This window comes from Miniopterus schreibersii (genome assembly GCF_964146895.1).
Source record: "Miniopterus schreibersii genome assembly, chromosome: 2".
Classification (NCBI taxonomy): Eukaryota; Metazoa; Chordata; class Mammalia; order Chiroptera; family Miniopteridae; genus Miniopterus; species Miniopterus schreibersii.
This window is the reverse complement of record NC_138102.1, coordinates 138,128,442-138,143,039: the sequence shown is the minus strand read 5'-3', so window position 1 is coordinate 138,143,039 and position 14,598 is coordinate 138,128,442. Positions and strand designations below refer to the sequence as shown.

The window sequence follows — 14,598 nt, the reverse complement described above, 5'->3', positions numbered from 1 at the left end:
CCAAGAAAAGCCAAGATAGGCACATTAACTTGGTTCTGTCTTAAATACATATTAACTATTTTCTGTCCCCTTCACTCCGAACTTTTTTCTGTTCTCCTATCTATCTCACTGCCATTCCATATGGTAATGTCTGTCTTCCTGTGTCCATGAAACTATACTGAAGTGAAAATTGGAGACACTTTCATCTAGAGTCTATCATTTTCCATTCCCCATTGAAACTAGCAAATTCAAAGTAGAAAGAGACTATGAATATAATTGTTTTGAAGCCAAATCAAAAGTTAGAAAATAAATTTAACCCCAATAAAGTGGGTTAGTGGTTAGGAGAAACCATGATGGGTTGTTGAGAGAAAGTGAATCTGGTGTATTCAGACTCCAGAATGATTCCTGAATGAAAGAAAAGTTGGTCTCCATCTATACCATCTTGGGTCTGAATGCTGGGAGGTCCCCTTAACACCCTAGTGTCTTCAATTTTGTAGGCAATTGGGTGGTTGGCTGCCCGTGGATAGCCACTCCTGCTCAAGGCTAAGGATTTTCTGAAGGCTCTTCAGAGGTAAACGGACCATATACATAAGAAAGTGTGTTTCAGTCAGGGGCCAGGCTCATCAATGGGGTGAAATCCCTTTAGTGGGGCTTGATCAGCATTTATTAAAATAAAATAATAAAATTGAATATACCAGTGTACCTTATGTCATAAGGGTAAGTATTGTTTCATGAAGTTTGTTTCAGTTGTGCGCATGTGTATGTGCAAGTATTGAGTACCATGTAAAATATATTTCTACTATGAGTCTGAGTCAAAATTATTTTAAAATTGTTTAATGTTTTTATTGATTTCAGAGAGAGGAAAGGAGAGAGAGATAGAAATATCAATGATGAGAGAGTCATTGATCAGCTGCCTCCTGCATGCCCCCCACTGGGGATCGAGCCCCGAACCTGGGTATGTGCCCTGACTGGAATCGAACCATGACCTCCTAGTTCATAGGTCTACACTCAACCACTGATCCACCCTGGCCGGACTGAGCCAAAGTTATTTAAGTCACTGGTCCAGGCTGTACCTCCATGCATTCGTTTGTTGGGTGATAAGCCATATAGTGGAGCCAGAACACCTCTTACTAGCTGTGTGTGACTTTGGGCAACTTCAGTTTTAACCTCTCTACAGTACTCATTTTTTCTATCTGTAAAGTGAGGATAATAATAGTACCTACTTTATAGAGTTGTTGAGGATTGAATGAGTTAACATTTATAAAGCACTTAGGATCCAAGGATATAAAGGCGAATGAGAAACAGACGCGGCACCAATGCACTTGTCCCTGGCCTCTCATTGTGGGTTTTTCTCCACACTGGAAAAAGGAATTAACAAAATGTTTTGTTCCCCCAGGTCCTCCGTTTCTCAGTCCTACACCAAGTAGCAGGCTTGTCAGACAAATGAGCCGAGAGCGTCCCCCGGTGGCGTGGAGCCGTCCGGGTTTAAGTGCTTGGGGCCAAGGGCCTGTCAGCTTTGCACTACAACTCCCACCATGCATCTCTTCCCCTCTGGCTTCTAATTGGCAGCGCGATTTGTGATGTTGCTCCAGGCAACTTCCCCGCCCTGCGTCGCAAAACCCGAGAGATTATACCATAATTACGTCCGGGGTAGGGCGTCGCGGTGCCTGCTGGGATACTTATAACTCATTTTCTTCCGCCATCAGAAAAAAATAGTCCCGTGGTCACTTTGTACCACCGACAAATAAACTCAAGAAACTCCTTTCTACCCTAGATTTCAGCGAAAAGGCTGAATAATAAAGAAAAATTAAGTAAAGTGGGTTGCCGTTCTTGGCGTTCATCAATTAAGGATTCTTCCGGTGTGAGCGTAGGGATCTCGCGCTATATAAGGCAGCCGGCCAGGCGCCGGATCCTCTCTCGGGTCCTCGTTTCCAAGATGGTGAGTGGCGGCGCGTGGTGAGCGTGGGTCTGGGTGGAGGTTGAGAGGAGCGGGTCCCAGACTGTGGAGGATTTGAGTGTTCAGCCCGTAGTGGAGCAGTGGACGGAGAGTATGTTTTTTTCCGGGCTTGGAGAGGTTGGCGGAGAGACTGGAGATGTGACTGGCGCCTTCTTTGGGGCTGCGGGAGCGGAATGTAGCCGGAAGGGGCTAAGGCCGGGTAAATTGCACCTCTTTCCTAGCATGATCTTTATTCTTATGCAGACCAAGAAAAGAAGGAACAACGGTCGTGCCAAAAAAGGCCGTGGCCATGTGCAGCCTATTCGTTGCACCAACTGCGCTCGATGCGTGCCCAAGGACAAGGCCATTAAGAAGTTCGTCATTCGAAACATAGTAGAAGCCGCAGCCGTTAGGGACATTTCCGAAGCGAGTGTCTTTGACGGTGAGTAAGCCCCCGGTGTGACCTGTGCAAGTGTCCTAATACCTACCCCCCCACCCCATCCCAGCAGGCTCTGTTCTTTGGAGCATCCCACGCAATTTCTGTGGGATTGTTGCTGGTAGAAGAGAACGGTGTCTTTCTTGTGTTTGCCAATTTTGAGCCTTGTTTGATTAGAGCAGAACTTTTTGTGCTAATGCACAGTTTTTGTTACGGTTTGTGATTGCCCCCCACCGCCTTTTTTTTTTTTTTTTTTTAAGGGGATGAAATTACAAAAGCGCCCAGGGCTTACATTGTAGCAACATTTGGGGAGCAATACTTACACAGTATATGTAACATTTCCTTTGAATTGTTTTTATTCGAGTACCTGTTGTGGAAATGGAAGAATATTTCAAGTAGGAGGCTGTCTAGTTTGGTCAACAAGGTGTTTTTGGAGCACCATGATATGTTTTGATCGATTCTTTTTCTTAAGGCAAACTGGCTTTTTTAAGCAACAAGAAAGTGCCCAAGAGTAAGCATTAGGGCTGGTGCAACTGATGAAGGAACTGGGTGTTTGGTTTATCTAGGATGTGGATTTGGACCCCATGATGACAGTGTGCATTAGTAGGGGGAGTATTCATCTGTGAAATAGCATATGTGTTTAGGTATCAGAAACTGAACGTTTGCTTTGGGAGTGAAATTTTGTAGGTATGCCTGACATTTAAGTGCGTTTAATTTATTTGTTTTCCATCTTAGCCTATGTGCTTCCCAAGCTGTATGTGAAACTACATTACTGTGTGAGCTGTGCCATTCACAGCAAGGTAGTCAGGAATCGTTCTCGTGAAGCCCGTAAGGACCGAACACCCCCACCCCGGTTTAGACCTGCGGTAAGTATCTTAAAAAGGAGATGTGGAGGCCAGGAGGTGATGTGGAAAAGATAGGTGACTACCCAAGGATTACCAAATTAAAGTCTCTTGCCTGTGGTGAGGTCAGCTAAGTCTGGTAAGATAGGTGCAACCCACACCTGAAACATTTGCTCAGGGTCACTTAGAAGAGGGTTGTTAGAACTTGTTTTGGAATGAGTAGTGTGGTCCCTTTTCACATCTGCCAGTTTTCCATGTGTTTATGGCCCAAATACATTGTTAGTGATGGGAGGGTAGTGGTCAGGTTCTTTAATGGGGGAGTCTAGTCCGTGGTTTTTAACTTTTGCATTCCTTCGTCTTTTAGGGTGCTGCCCCACGACCTCCACCAAAGCCCATGTAAGGAGCTAAGTCCTTAAGGACTGAAGAAAAGTTTTCTGGAAAAAAATAAATGGAAATTGTACTTTATTTAGCATATTGAGTGTGTTTGTTTCCAGATAGAGTGGGTGTTATGTATGTCATGGGGACTATAATTGCTTTTACCACATAGTCGTTCATGAGGGAGAAATCTTCTCCCTGTACCCTAACTCAGGTTTCTTTTCTATTTGTATCCTTAGCCTCCCCAGTTTGCATAGCTGTGTGGGGAAAAGGAGATTAAAGCATCTGTGAATGTTAGGTTAACTTAACCTGGCTAGTCGGTGTTTTTAAAATGGAGGAACTAAGAGGGTAAGGAAAAGGTGTTGCGTGAGGAGCAAGTCAGGAAGAGACTTGGACTGAGGTGTGCATGCCCCTGGTGGAGACACAGAGACTTTGATAGAAAGTGCATGACTTGGATAGCTTTGAAGGGGGTTCTTTTTTTTTTTTTTTTTGAAAAACATGTCTTTATTGATTTCAGGGAGAAAGGGGGAGAGAGAGACAGAAACATCAATGGAGTCACTGATTGGCTGTCTCCTGTGTGCCCTCTACTGGGGACCGAGCTAGTAACCTTGAGCATGTGCCCCAATTGGTAATCGAACCACAATCTCCTGGATCACAGGTCGATACTTAACCGCTGAGCCATGCCTGCCAGGCTTAAGGGCTGGCGTTGCTCAGCAGTTGAGCATTGACCTATGGTCTAAGAGATGGAGGTTTGATTCCTGGTCAGGGTACATGCCCTAGTTCCAGGCCCAATCCCCAGCAGGGGCCATGCAAGAGGTAGCCAATCAATGACTCTCATTGATGTTTCCCTCCCTCTCTCTAAAATTAATAGACATACTTAAAAAAAATTGATTTATGCATTCTAAATGCAAAAAATGATCCTGTCTCTAGGAACTCTACATTCAGGAACCTAACACTGCTTAGAATTGGTTTAGCAGTTTTACTTGAAGATAATCCCAAACTAAATTTTTTTTTTTTTGGAGTGCCAGAAATAACTTTCACAGAAGAGCTTTTTCTATGTGCTTCAGGCTCTAAAGTAGCCCTGTCCCACCTGCCAACCTCGTACCAATTGCAAATAACTCAAAGTATGTCTTCTTATTTTCCTTTTCTAATCCTTACGCAAGGATATTTTTTCCATTGCTTTTCAAAGAGAATGGAAGGGAAGGGAGAGAGAAACATCGATGTGAAAGAGACACATCAATTGGTTGCCTCTCACATGTGCCCCAACCAGGCCAGGGATTGAACCTTCAACCAGGTCCATACCCTTGGCCACCACTGAACCCGGGACCCTTCAATTCACAGGCCAACACTAACCACTGAGCCAAACTGGCTAAGGCAAAGTATCTCTTACTTGATGGGTAACCAGGATACCTAATTTCTAAAAGAGTTTGCTGCTGTCTGCTAATCCATAATCTACCCTAAAAGTAAAACCTCATGCCATGCTGTAGGGAGTGTCTCACAAGTCTGCTTGAGGTTCTCCAGATATTTAGACCAAAATTAGTTTGCTCTGCTTAGCTATTTTGGATTCAAGTTCAAGTAGTTGATCACAAGGTGGTACAACATAGGCCTCTGAGCCTCCTACCCTCCCACCCAGTGTTAAATGGACTATTTGGAGGTGGGAAATTCATGCAGTTTCAGCACCTCCAGAATATTTCTGATGTATTTTCCAGACTCTGTGAAGAGTATTCAAGCCAGGTAGAGGCCCCTGGGCTTTTTCGTCCGTTGCTCCAATGTACACCTGTGAGGTTATTGGATTTCAAGTCAATTCTCTGGTAGCCGGAATTCATTGGCGTCCTGGGCTACTCTTTCCCTCAACTCCAAATCCTGGATTCTTGTTTTTTTTTGCCTACTTTTACATAATTTAGCATATACAAGGAATTATTCACTGCCTATCACTAGGTTAATGTCGTGCTGCTTTAGGTACACATTTAGCTTATTTTTTCATTCAGTAGCTAATAGGTGTAGAGGTATGTCCACTTCATATGTGTTAACAAGCTAACAGGCTTGTCAAAGGAAATCGCCAGTAGATGAAAGAACAGGCTAAAATCTAGATTTATTCATCTGTTCAACAAATACTGCCCATTTGTTTCTGAGTTGAAGTCCCCATTAAACAAAGACCTGTGGTTAACAACCTAAGAGCTGACTCCTAGACATAAATTGCACCTCTGATATTTAGAGCTGTGTGGGTGAGTTACCTAACCTCTGTCTTCAATTTTGTCATCTTTAAGATGGTCATTACTATCTTGTACTTTGCTGAGGTTTAAGTGGTAAGAAGCAATTCAAGAAATATTTACACCCTAGCTGGTTTGGCTTGGTGGTTAGAGCGTTGGCCTGCAGACCGAAGGGTCCCAGGTTTGATTCTGGCCAAGGGCATGTACCTCATTTGCAGGCTCAGTCCCTGCCCCGGTCCGGGGCATGTGTGGGAGGCAACCAACAGATGTGTCTCTCACCTCAATGTTTCTCTCCCCCTCTCTCTCTAAAAGAAAAAATACTTACTAAGCCCTGGCCCATGTAACTCAGTTGGTTGAAGCTTCATCCCATGCACCAAATGGTGGCAGGTTCAATTCCTGGTCAGAGCATATTCCTAGGTTGTGGGCTCTATCTCCAGACAGGAGGCAACCGACCAATGTATCTCTCACATGGATGTTTTTCTCTCCGTTCCCCTCTAAAGTCAATTAAAATTTTTTATTTTTTAAAAATATATATTGATTTCAGAGAGGAAAGGAGAAGGGGAGAGAGAGAGAAACATCAATGATGAGAGAGTCACTGATTGGCTACCTCCTGCACACCCCCACCTGGGGATCGAGGCCGCAACCTGGGCATGTGCCCTGACCGGGAATCAAACCCCGATCGCCTGGGTCCCACGCCTGGCTCAGAACTGCTTTAGAACTGCTTTCTTGATTCTAAAACAGTAATACAGAAAACAGATTGGGGCAAAAGTAGGTTTACAGTTGTGAGTTCCCAAAACACAGTGTATTCATGTATTATTATTATTGTATTATTTTCCATACGAACAACTATAAATCTTACACCACCACCCTGCTGTACTATTTAATATATTCTCAAAGAAATCTGGAACATCACCCAGGATCAAACACAATATTTCTGCAGCAAAATATAATGTTAAGTGGAAGAAATAAAAACTATAATGACCTAACATGAGTTTCATGTAAGGTTTTGCTGCCATATGAGTCCCTAAAATCTTGATTTTTATTTTTTAAAGTTGTTTTGATCTTTCAATTTCAGGCAAGGGATTGCATACCTGTGATACACAAAGTTAGAGAAGACAGGTGTAGCTCACCTGGGCCTTGTAGGCCCTGCTAAAGACGAGACTTCACTCAGTGTGTAATGGTAAACAATGAGATACCACACCCACTGGGGTGGCTATAATAAAGTAACAAGTGCTGATGATGTGGTGAATTTGGAACCCTTATAGACAGCTGGTAGGAATATAAACGTACAGCCACCTTGGCAAACAATCTAGCAGTTCCTCAGAAAGTTAAACAGAGTTACCACATAACCTAGTCATTCCACTCCTAGGTATATACCCAAGAGTACTGAAAATATCCACGTAAAGACTTGTACACAAATGTTCATAGTGACCTCATTTATACCAGCCGAAAAGTAGAAACACCCCAGATGTCCACCAACTGGTGAATGGTTAAATGTGGAATATACAACAGAATATTATTTGGACATAAAAAGAAATGGAGTTTTGCTACATGCTATGACATTGATGGACCTTGAAAATACACTAAGTAAAGAAGCCAGTCATTAAAGGCCACATATTGAATTACTCCATTTATATGAAATGTCCAGAATAGGCAAATCTATAGAGACAGAAAGTAGATCAGTGGTTGCCGAGGAATGGGGAGGGGAGGTTTAGGGGGAAGAGGAGTGACCGTTAAATGGTATAGGGATTCTTTTAGGGGTAATAGAAATATTGTAAAATTGTGAGAGTTGCACAGCTGTGAACATACTAAAAACCACTGAATTGTACATTTAAAGTAGGTGAATTGTGTGGTATGTAAATTATAGCTCAATACAGTTGTTAAAAAATAAGATGGGAATCCATTGGAGAGCTTTGAGCAGAGCAGTGACATGATCTGACTTATGTCTAATCAGTTTATTATAAATATTAGCTATTCTTTTTCTTATTCTTTTTCTTACATCACAGCTACCTCTGAAATGCTAGATTAATATTTCCCAGACTTCAGGCATTTGTATACCTCTTTTGGTATTTTTGCCATATCTATACTGTCATTTTCTTTAAATTGACTTCTTAACACATATTTATTATAAAAAAGGAAATCATATCAGTAATCTAAATGGAAAACTAATAAGTCTTGCCATAAATAGAAGGTAATTTAAAAACCTACACAGCTTTTAAATTTTAAAAAAGTTTATTATTTTATCAACAAATGATTTTTTAATATAAAATTCAAATTTTATTTCTAAACCAATATCTACATTTAAGCACCTATATAAACCAAACTGATTTTCTTTTTTAATCCTCACCGGAGGATATTTTTTCCATTGATTTTTAGAGAGAGTAGAAGGGAGGGAGGAGGGGGGAGAGAGAGAAACCGATGTAAGAGAGACACATTGATTGGTTGCCTCCTGCACCCACCCTGACCAGTGCCAGGGATCGCAGCTGCAACTGAGGTACATACTCTTGACCAGGATTTGAACCCGCAACCCTTTGGCACTCAGGCCAACGTTCTAACAGCTGAACCACACAGGCCAGGGCAAAACCAAAATAATCTTTACTGTGAAAAATGGTACCATCCAAAATCATCTCCCAGATGTCCCTGGGAAATGTCTCCTGAGCTGTAAGCTCATGAGGTCAGGGACAGTGTCTAGAGGATCAATTATATTGCCTGATGTCCGGCAAGTGCTCAGCATTAGTGGATAAATATGCTCAGCCTATGGAAATGTCCGGGATTAATGAAGTAATTTTCTTTGTGAGAACAGGAATCACTTCTATCATTTGAATAAAATGCAGAGTCCTAAGCCACACCTCCAAAAAGCAGGACTCAAAATGTTTGGGGTGGGGTCTGGGATTCTAAATTATTATAGCATCGTGGGTGTCCTAGAATTCAAGGAGGAGCAAGTGATCAACTGTGCCAACGTTGCTAATAGGTCAGGTAAGATAAGGACTGAGAAATGACTACTGGCTTTACCAATACAGAGTTATTAGCGACCTTGAGAAGTTTCACTGGAGTGGTGGTGGCAAAAGCATGGTCAGGGTGGGTTCAAAAGAGAATGGGACAGAATGTCTTTAACATGTTATTATTAAATATGATACTAAGTGTAAAAGAGAGACTGGGAAGAGTACATTGGAGACAACTTTTTCAAGGAGTTTTGCTGTCGAAGGAGGGGACTAGGGCAGTAGCTGGAGGAAGAAATGGGGTCAAGAGGTGGATTTTTGGCCCTGGCCAGGTAGCTCAGTTGGTTAGAGCATCGTCCTGATACACCAAGGTTGCCGGTTGGATCCCAGGTCAGGGCACATACAAAAAGCAACCAATGAAGGCATAAATAAGTGGGACAACAAGTGGATGATTCCCTCAAATCAATAAATCTTTTTTTAAAAGGGGGAGTGGATTTTATAAAATGGTAGAAATATCAGCATATTTACTTGAGGATGGGAAAATTGAGAGAAATAAAGATAAGTCGATGATGTAAGAAACAGAGAAAGCCATGTCCTTGAACAGACAAAAAGGGATGAAGTCCAGGGCACAAGTGGAGAGGTTGGCCTTGGATAGGAGCACAGTATATCTGCAATAACAGGAGAGAAGATGGAATACATATTCCAAATCAAGTAGGTTGTTTGCTACTTCTGTTTTTCAGGGAAGTAGGAGGCAAGGTCATCAGCTGGGAATAAGGATACAGGGAGAGGGAGCTGGAGGTGTTTGAGGGGGAAAAAAAGAATGGAGCAGACATCTGATCTGGGAGAGTGGAAAGGGAGTGTGGTGTGTGTGACTGTCAATCAGCACTGGAGGTTAGAGGGCAGGAATTTAAAGTGAGACCATTGGCCCTGACCGGTGTGGCTCAGTTGGTTGAGTATCAGCTGGTGCACTCAAAGGTTGTCAGTTTGATACCAGTCAGGGCACATGCTCGGTTTAGGGCTCGATCCCCAGTAGGGTGTATGCAGGAGACAGCTGATTGATGTTCTCTCTCTTCCTCTCTCTCTAAAAAACAAACAAAAAACAAAAACTGGATGGAGGTGGAGAGCACCAGGAGAGGAGGAGAGAAATTGGTGTGGGATTAGGAATACAGAGTCCCCTCCCATTTCCCCATTCCCAAAGCAAACTCTGAGGACACATCCATTTCTCTAGTGTAAAGTACTACCCAGCCTACCCTGATCCAGGCCACCAGGATGAAATTTAGGTTAAAGATGTCCTGCTACCACAATATCACCTCACACCTGTCAGGATGGCTATCACCAATACATCAACAAAGACTTGTGGAGAAGAGGGAACCCTTGTGCACTGTTGGTGGGATTGTAATTGGTGCAGCCAGTATGAAAAATAGTATGGAGGTTCCTCAAAATATTACAAATAGAACTACCATATTACCCAGCAATTCCACTTCTGGGTATTTATCCAAAGAAAACAAAAACACTAATTCAAAAAGATAAATCAACAAACTTACAGCATAAGCAGGGATAATTTGTGACAAAAACAAAAGGGGAGGGGATAAAGGTCTGAATTTGCAGAGGAGGCTAGAGATCAGATGCATTCAAAAGGAAAAGGACCACTGTATATATGAAACTTTCTTTTTCATAAACCTAATGGTAACTACACACAAAACAAAACTAAGACACATAGCTAAAAAAGCAACTGGAGGAAAGAAGTATGGAATACCATCAAACAAAAACAGGCAGAAACACAAAGGAAAGGAACCAATGGAGGCACAGAACTACCAGAAAACAAAAGATATGGTGATTGCCAGAGGAGGGGTGGGGGTGGGAAGAGGTAGAAGGTAAAAGGGGATAAATGGTGATAGAAGACTACTTGGGGTGATAAACACACAATACAATATACAGATGATGTATTGTAGAATTGTACACCTGAAACCTGAATAATTTTATTAACCAATGTCACCCCCAATAAATTTATTTTTAAAAAAGGAAAACAAAGATAAAATGGCTATAGGAAATCCTCATACATCAATAACTACCCTAGCCTGACTGGTGTGGCACAATGGTTGAGTGCTGACCCACGCAGGAGGCAGCCAATCCATGTTTCTCTCTCGATATTTCAATCTCTCTCTATCCTTCTCCCTTCCTTTCTCTCTAAAATCAATAAAAACATATTTTTTAAGTTACCCTAAATGTCCTGGCCGGTGTTTCTCAGTGGTTTGAGCATCTGCCCACACACTGAGGGGTCACAGGTTAGATTTCCGGTCAAGGGCATGTACCTGGGTTATAGGTTCATTCGCGTGTGGGAGGCAACCAACTGATGTGTCTCTCTCACATCCACGTTTCTCTTCCTCTCTCTCTCTCTCCCCTCCTCCCTCCTACTCTCTCTAAAAATCAATGCAAAAATATCCTCTGGTGAGGATTAACCAAAATAATAATAATAATAATAATAATAATAATGCCCCGCTGGCATGGCTCAGTGTTTGAGGGTGGACCCTTGAACCAGGGGATCGCGGTTCAATTCTTGATTCCTGGTCAGGGCATATGCCCAGGGTTTCGGGATCCATCCCCAGTAGGGGGCATGCAAGAGGCAGCCAATCAGTGACTCTGATCATTGATATTTCTCTCTCTCTCCCTCTCCCTTCCTCTCTCTGAAATTCAATAAAAACATTAAAAATAATTATTATTATCCTAAATGTAAATGGACTGAATTCACCAATAAAGAGGCACAGAGTAGCAGATTGGATCAAAAAACCAAACCCGCCCGGCCGGGCGTGGCTCAGCGGTTAAGCGTTGACCTAGGATCCAGGAGATAGGGGTTCGATTCCTGGTCAGGGCACATGCCCAGGTTGTGGGCTGCAGCCGATCAATGACTCTCTCATCATTGATGTTTCTCTCTCTCTCCCTCTCCTTTCCTCTCTCTGAAATCAATAAAGATATATTTAAAGAAGAAAAAAAAACAACTATATGCTGCCTTCACGAGACACATCTAAGCTGCAAAAACAAAGTTAGACTCAAAGTAAAAGGGTAGAAAATAATTCTCCAAGTAAATAACATCCACAGAAAAACAGGTGTAGCCATACTTACATCTGACAAAGGTAACAAGGGACAAAGATGGACAGCCTGGCCGGGCGTGGCTCAGCGGTTGAGTGTCGACCTAGGATCCAGGCGATAGGGGTTCGATTCCCAGTCGGCACATGCCCGGTTGTGGGCTTGATGAATGACTCTCTCATCATTGATGTTTCTATCTCTCTCTTTCCCTCTCCTTTCCTCTCTCTGAAATCAATAAAGATATATTTTAAAAAAAAAAGATGGACATTTTATAATGATAAAAGGGACACTACATCAAGAAGACATAATATTTCTTAATATATATGCACTCAAACAGGGAGCACTGAAATATGTAAAGCAACTACTTTATTTTTTTATTTTTATTTTTTTAAAATATATCTTTATTGATTTCAGTGAGAGGAAAGGAGAGGGAGAGAGAGAGAGATAGAAACATCAATGATGAGAGAGTCATTGATCGAGCCTGCAACCCGGGCATGTGCCCTGACCGGGAATCGAACCCTGATCGCCTGGATCCCAGGTCGACGCTCAACCGCTGAGCCACGCCTGGATGGGCTGTAAAGCAACTACTAATAGAACTAAAAGGAGCAGCTGACAAAAACACAATCATAGTTGGGGACCTTAATACTCCATTGACAACTCTAGATAGATCATCCAAACAGAAAATCAATAAAGAAATATTGGCCTTAACACATTAGATCAAATGGACATAATTTTTCTTAAATATGTCTTTATTGATTTCAGAAAGAGGAAGGGAAAGAGAGAGAAACATTAATGAAGAGAGAGTCATTGATCGGGTGCCTCCTGCACGCCCTGCACTGGGAATCAAGCCCACAACCTGAGCATGTGCCCTGACCGGGAATCGAACTGTGATCTCCTGGATTCTAGGTTGATGCTCAACCGCTGAGCCATGCCCGGCAGAGCTGGACATAATTGAAATTTACCGTCTTTCATCCCAGAACATCGGATCATACATTCTTCTCCAGTGCACATGGAACATTCTCAAGGATAGACCATATGTTGGGTCACAAAACTAGCATCAACAAATTCAAGAAGATTAAAATTATACCAAGCATATTCTCTGACCATAATGCTTGAAATTAAAAATCAACTGCAAAAAGGAAGTAAAGAAATCCACAAATATGTGGAGACTAAACAACATAGTACTAAAAACGACTGAATCCTGGCCAGTGCGGCTAGTTGGTTGGGCAAGCTTGATTCCCAGTCAGGGCACATGCCCAGGTTGGGGGCTCAATCACAATAGGGGACATGCAAGAGGCAGTCTATCTATGTTTCGCTCTCACATTGATGTTTCTCTTGCTCTCTCTCCCTCCCTCTCCCTTTCTCTCTCTGAAATCCATAAAAACACATTTTTTTAAAAAAACGTCCCAAGCCCTGGCCATGTGGCTCAATGGTTAGAGCATCAGCCCGCTTACTAAAGGGTCTTGGGCTTGATTCCTGGTTAAGGGTTGCAGGTTCCATCCCCCTGCTCCAGTTGGGGTGCATATGGGAGGCAACCAATAGATGTGTCTCTCTCACATTGATGTTTCTCTCTCTCTCCCTCCCTTCCACTCTCTCTAAAAATCAGTGGAAAAAATATCCTCAGATGAGGATTAACAACAACAACAAAAAAAACCTCCCAAAAAATAAAAGTCCAGGACCAGATGGCGTCACTAGTGAATCCTACCAAACATTCAAAGAATATTTGCTACCTATCCTTCTCAAACTCTTCCCCAAAATTGAAGACAAGGCAATACTTCCTAACACATTTTATGAGGCCAACACAACCCCGATACTAAAACCTGATAAGGATAACAAAAAACAAAAAAGAAAGAGCCCGACTGGCGTGGCTCAGCAGTTGAGCATCAACCTATGATCCAGGAGATTGCCTGGGTTTCAGGCTCGTTCCCCAGTGAGGGGCCATGCAAGAGGCAGCCAATCAATGACTCATCATTGACATTTCTATCTCTCTCTCCCTCTCCCTTCCTTTCTCTGAAATCAATAAAATATATTAAAAAAAGAAAAAGAAAACTACAGACCAATATCTCTGATGAATACACATGCAAAAATCCTAAACAAAATACTAGCAAATTGAACACAACCATACATTAAAAAATAATACATCACAATCCAGTGCAGTTCATTCCAGGGGCACAAGAATAGTTCAACACACCCAAATGGATCAATGCGATACAGCACATTAACAAAGGATAAAAACCATATGATCTTATCAAGATGCAGAAAAAGCATCTGATAAGATACAACATCCATTTATGATGATAACATTCAATAAGATATGTATAGAAGGAAGTACCTCAACATAATAAAGGCCATATGTGACAAATCCTCAGCCAGTATCATACTCAATGGTGAAAAACTAAAAGTTTTTCCTCTAAAATCAGGAACAAGACAAGGATGCCCACTCTCACCTTATTCAACATAGTTCTGGAAGCCCCAGCCAGAGCAATCAAGCAAAATAAAGAAAGAAAAGGCATCCAAATTGGGAACGAAGAAGTGAAAGTGTCACTCTTTGCAGATGACATGATTCTATATATAGAAAACCCTAAAGACTCCACCAAAAACCTATTAGAAACAATAAACAAATACAGTAAAGTTGCAGGACACAAAATCAATGTACAAAAATCCACTGCTTTCTTATATACTAACAATGAAACTTCAGAAAAAGAAATCAAACAAACAATTCCTTTTGTAATAGCAACCAAGCGAATAAAACATTTAGGAATAAACTTAACAAAGGAGGTGAAGGACCTATATTCTG

The 14,598-nt window shown here is 42.0% G+C and overlaps 1 protein-coding gene across 1 annotated transcript; it reads left to right on the top strand.

The window, feature by feature from the left end:
* The first annotated feature begins 2,143 nt into the window (after positions 1 to 2,143).
* On the top strand, positions 2,144 to 3,658 carry RPS26 (ribosomal protein S26). The gene is made up of 3 exons (XM_081130487.1): positions 2,144 to 2,357; positions 3,087 to 3,217; positions 3,558 to 3,658. The coding sequence occupies exons 1-3, from the start codon at positions 2,159 to 2,161 to the stop codon at positions 3,591 to 3,593; spliced, it is 366 nt and encodes a 121-aa protein (XP_080986613.1). The 5' UTR covers positions 2,144 to 2,158; the 3' UTR covers positions 3,594 to 3,658.
* Positions 3,659 to 14,598: the final 10,940 nt, after the last annotated feature.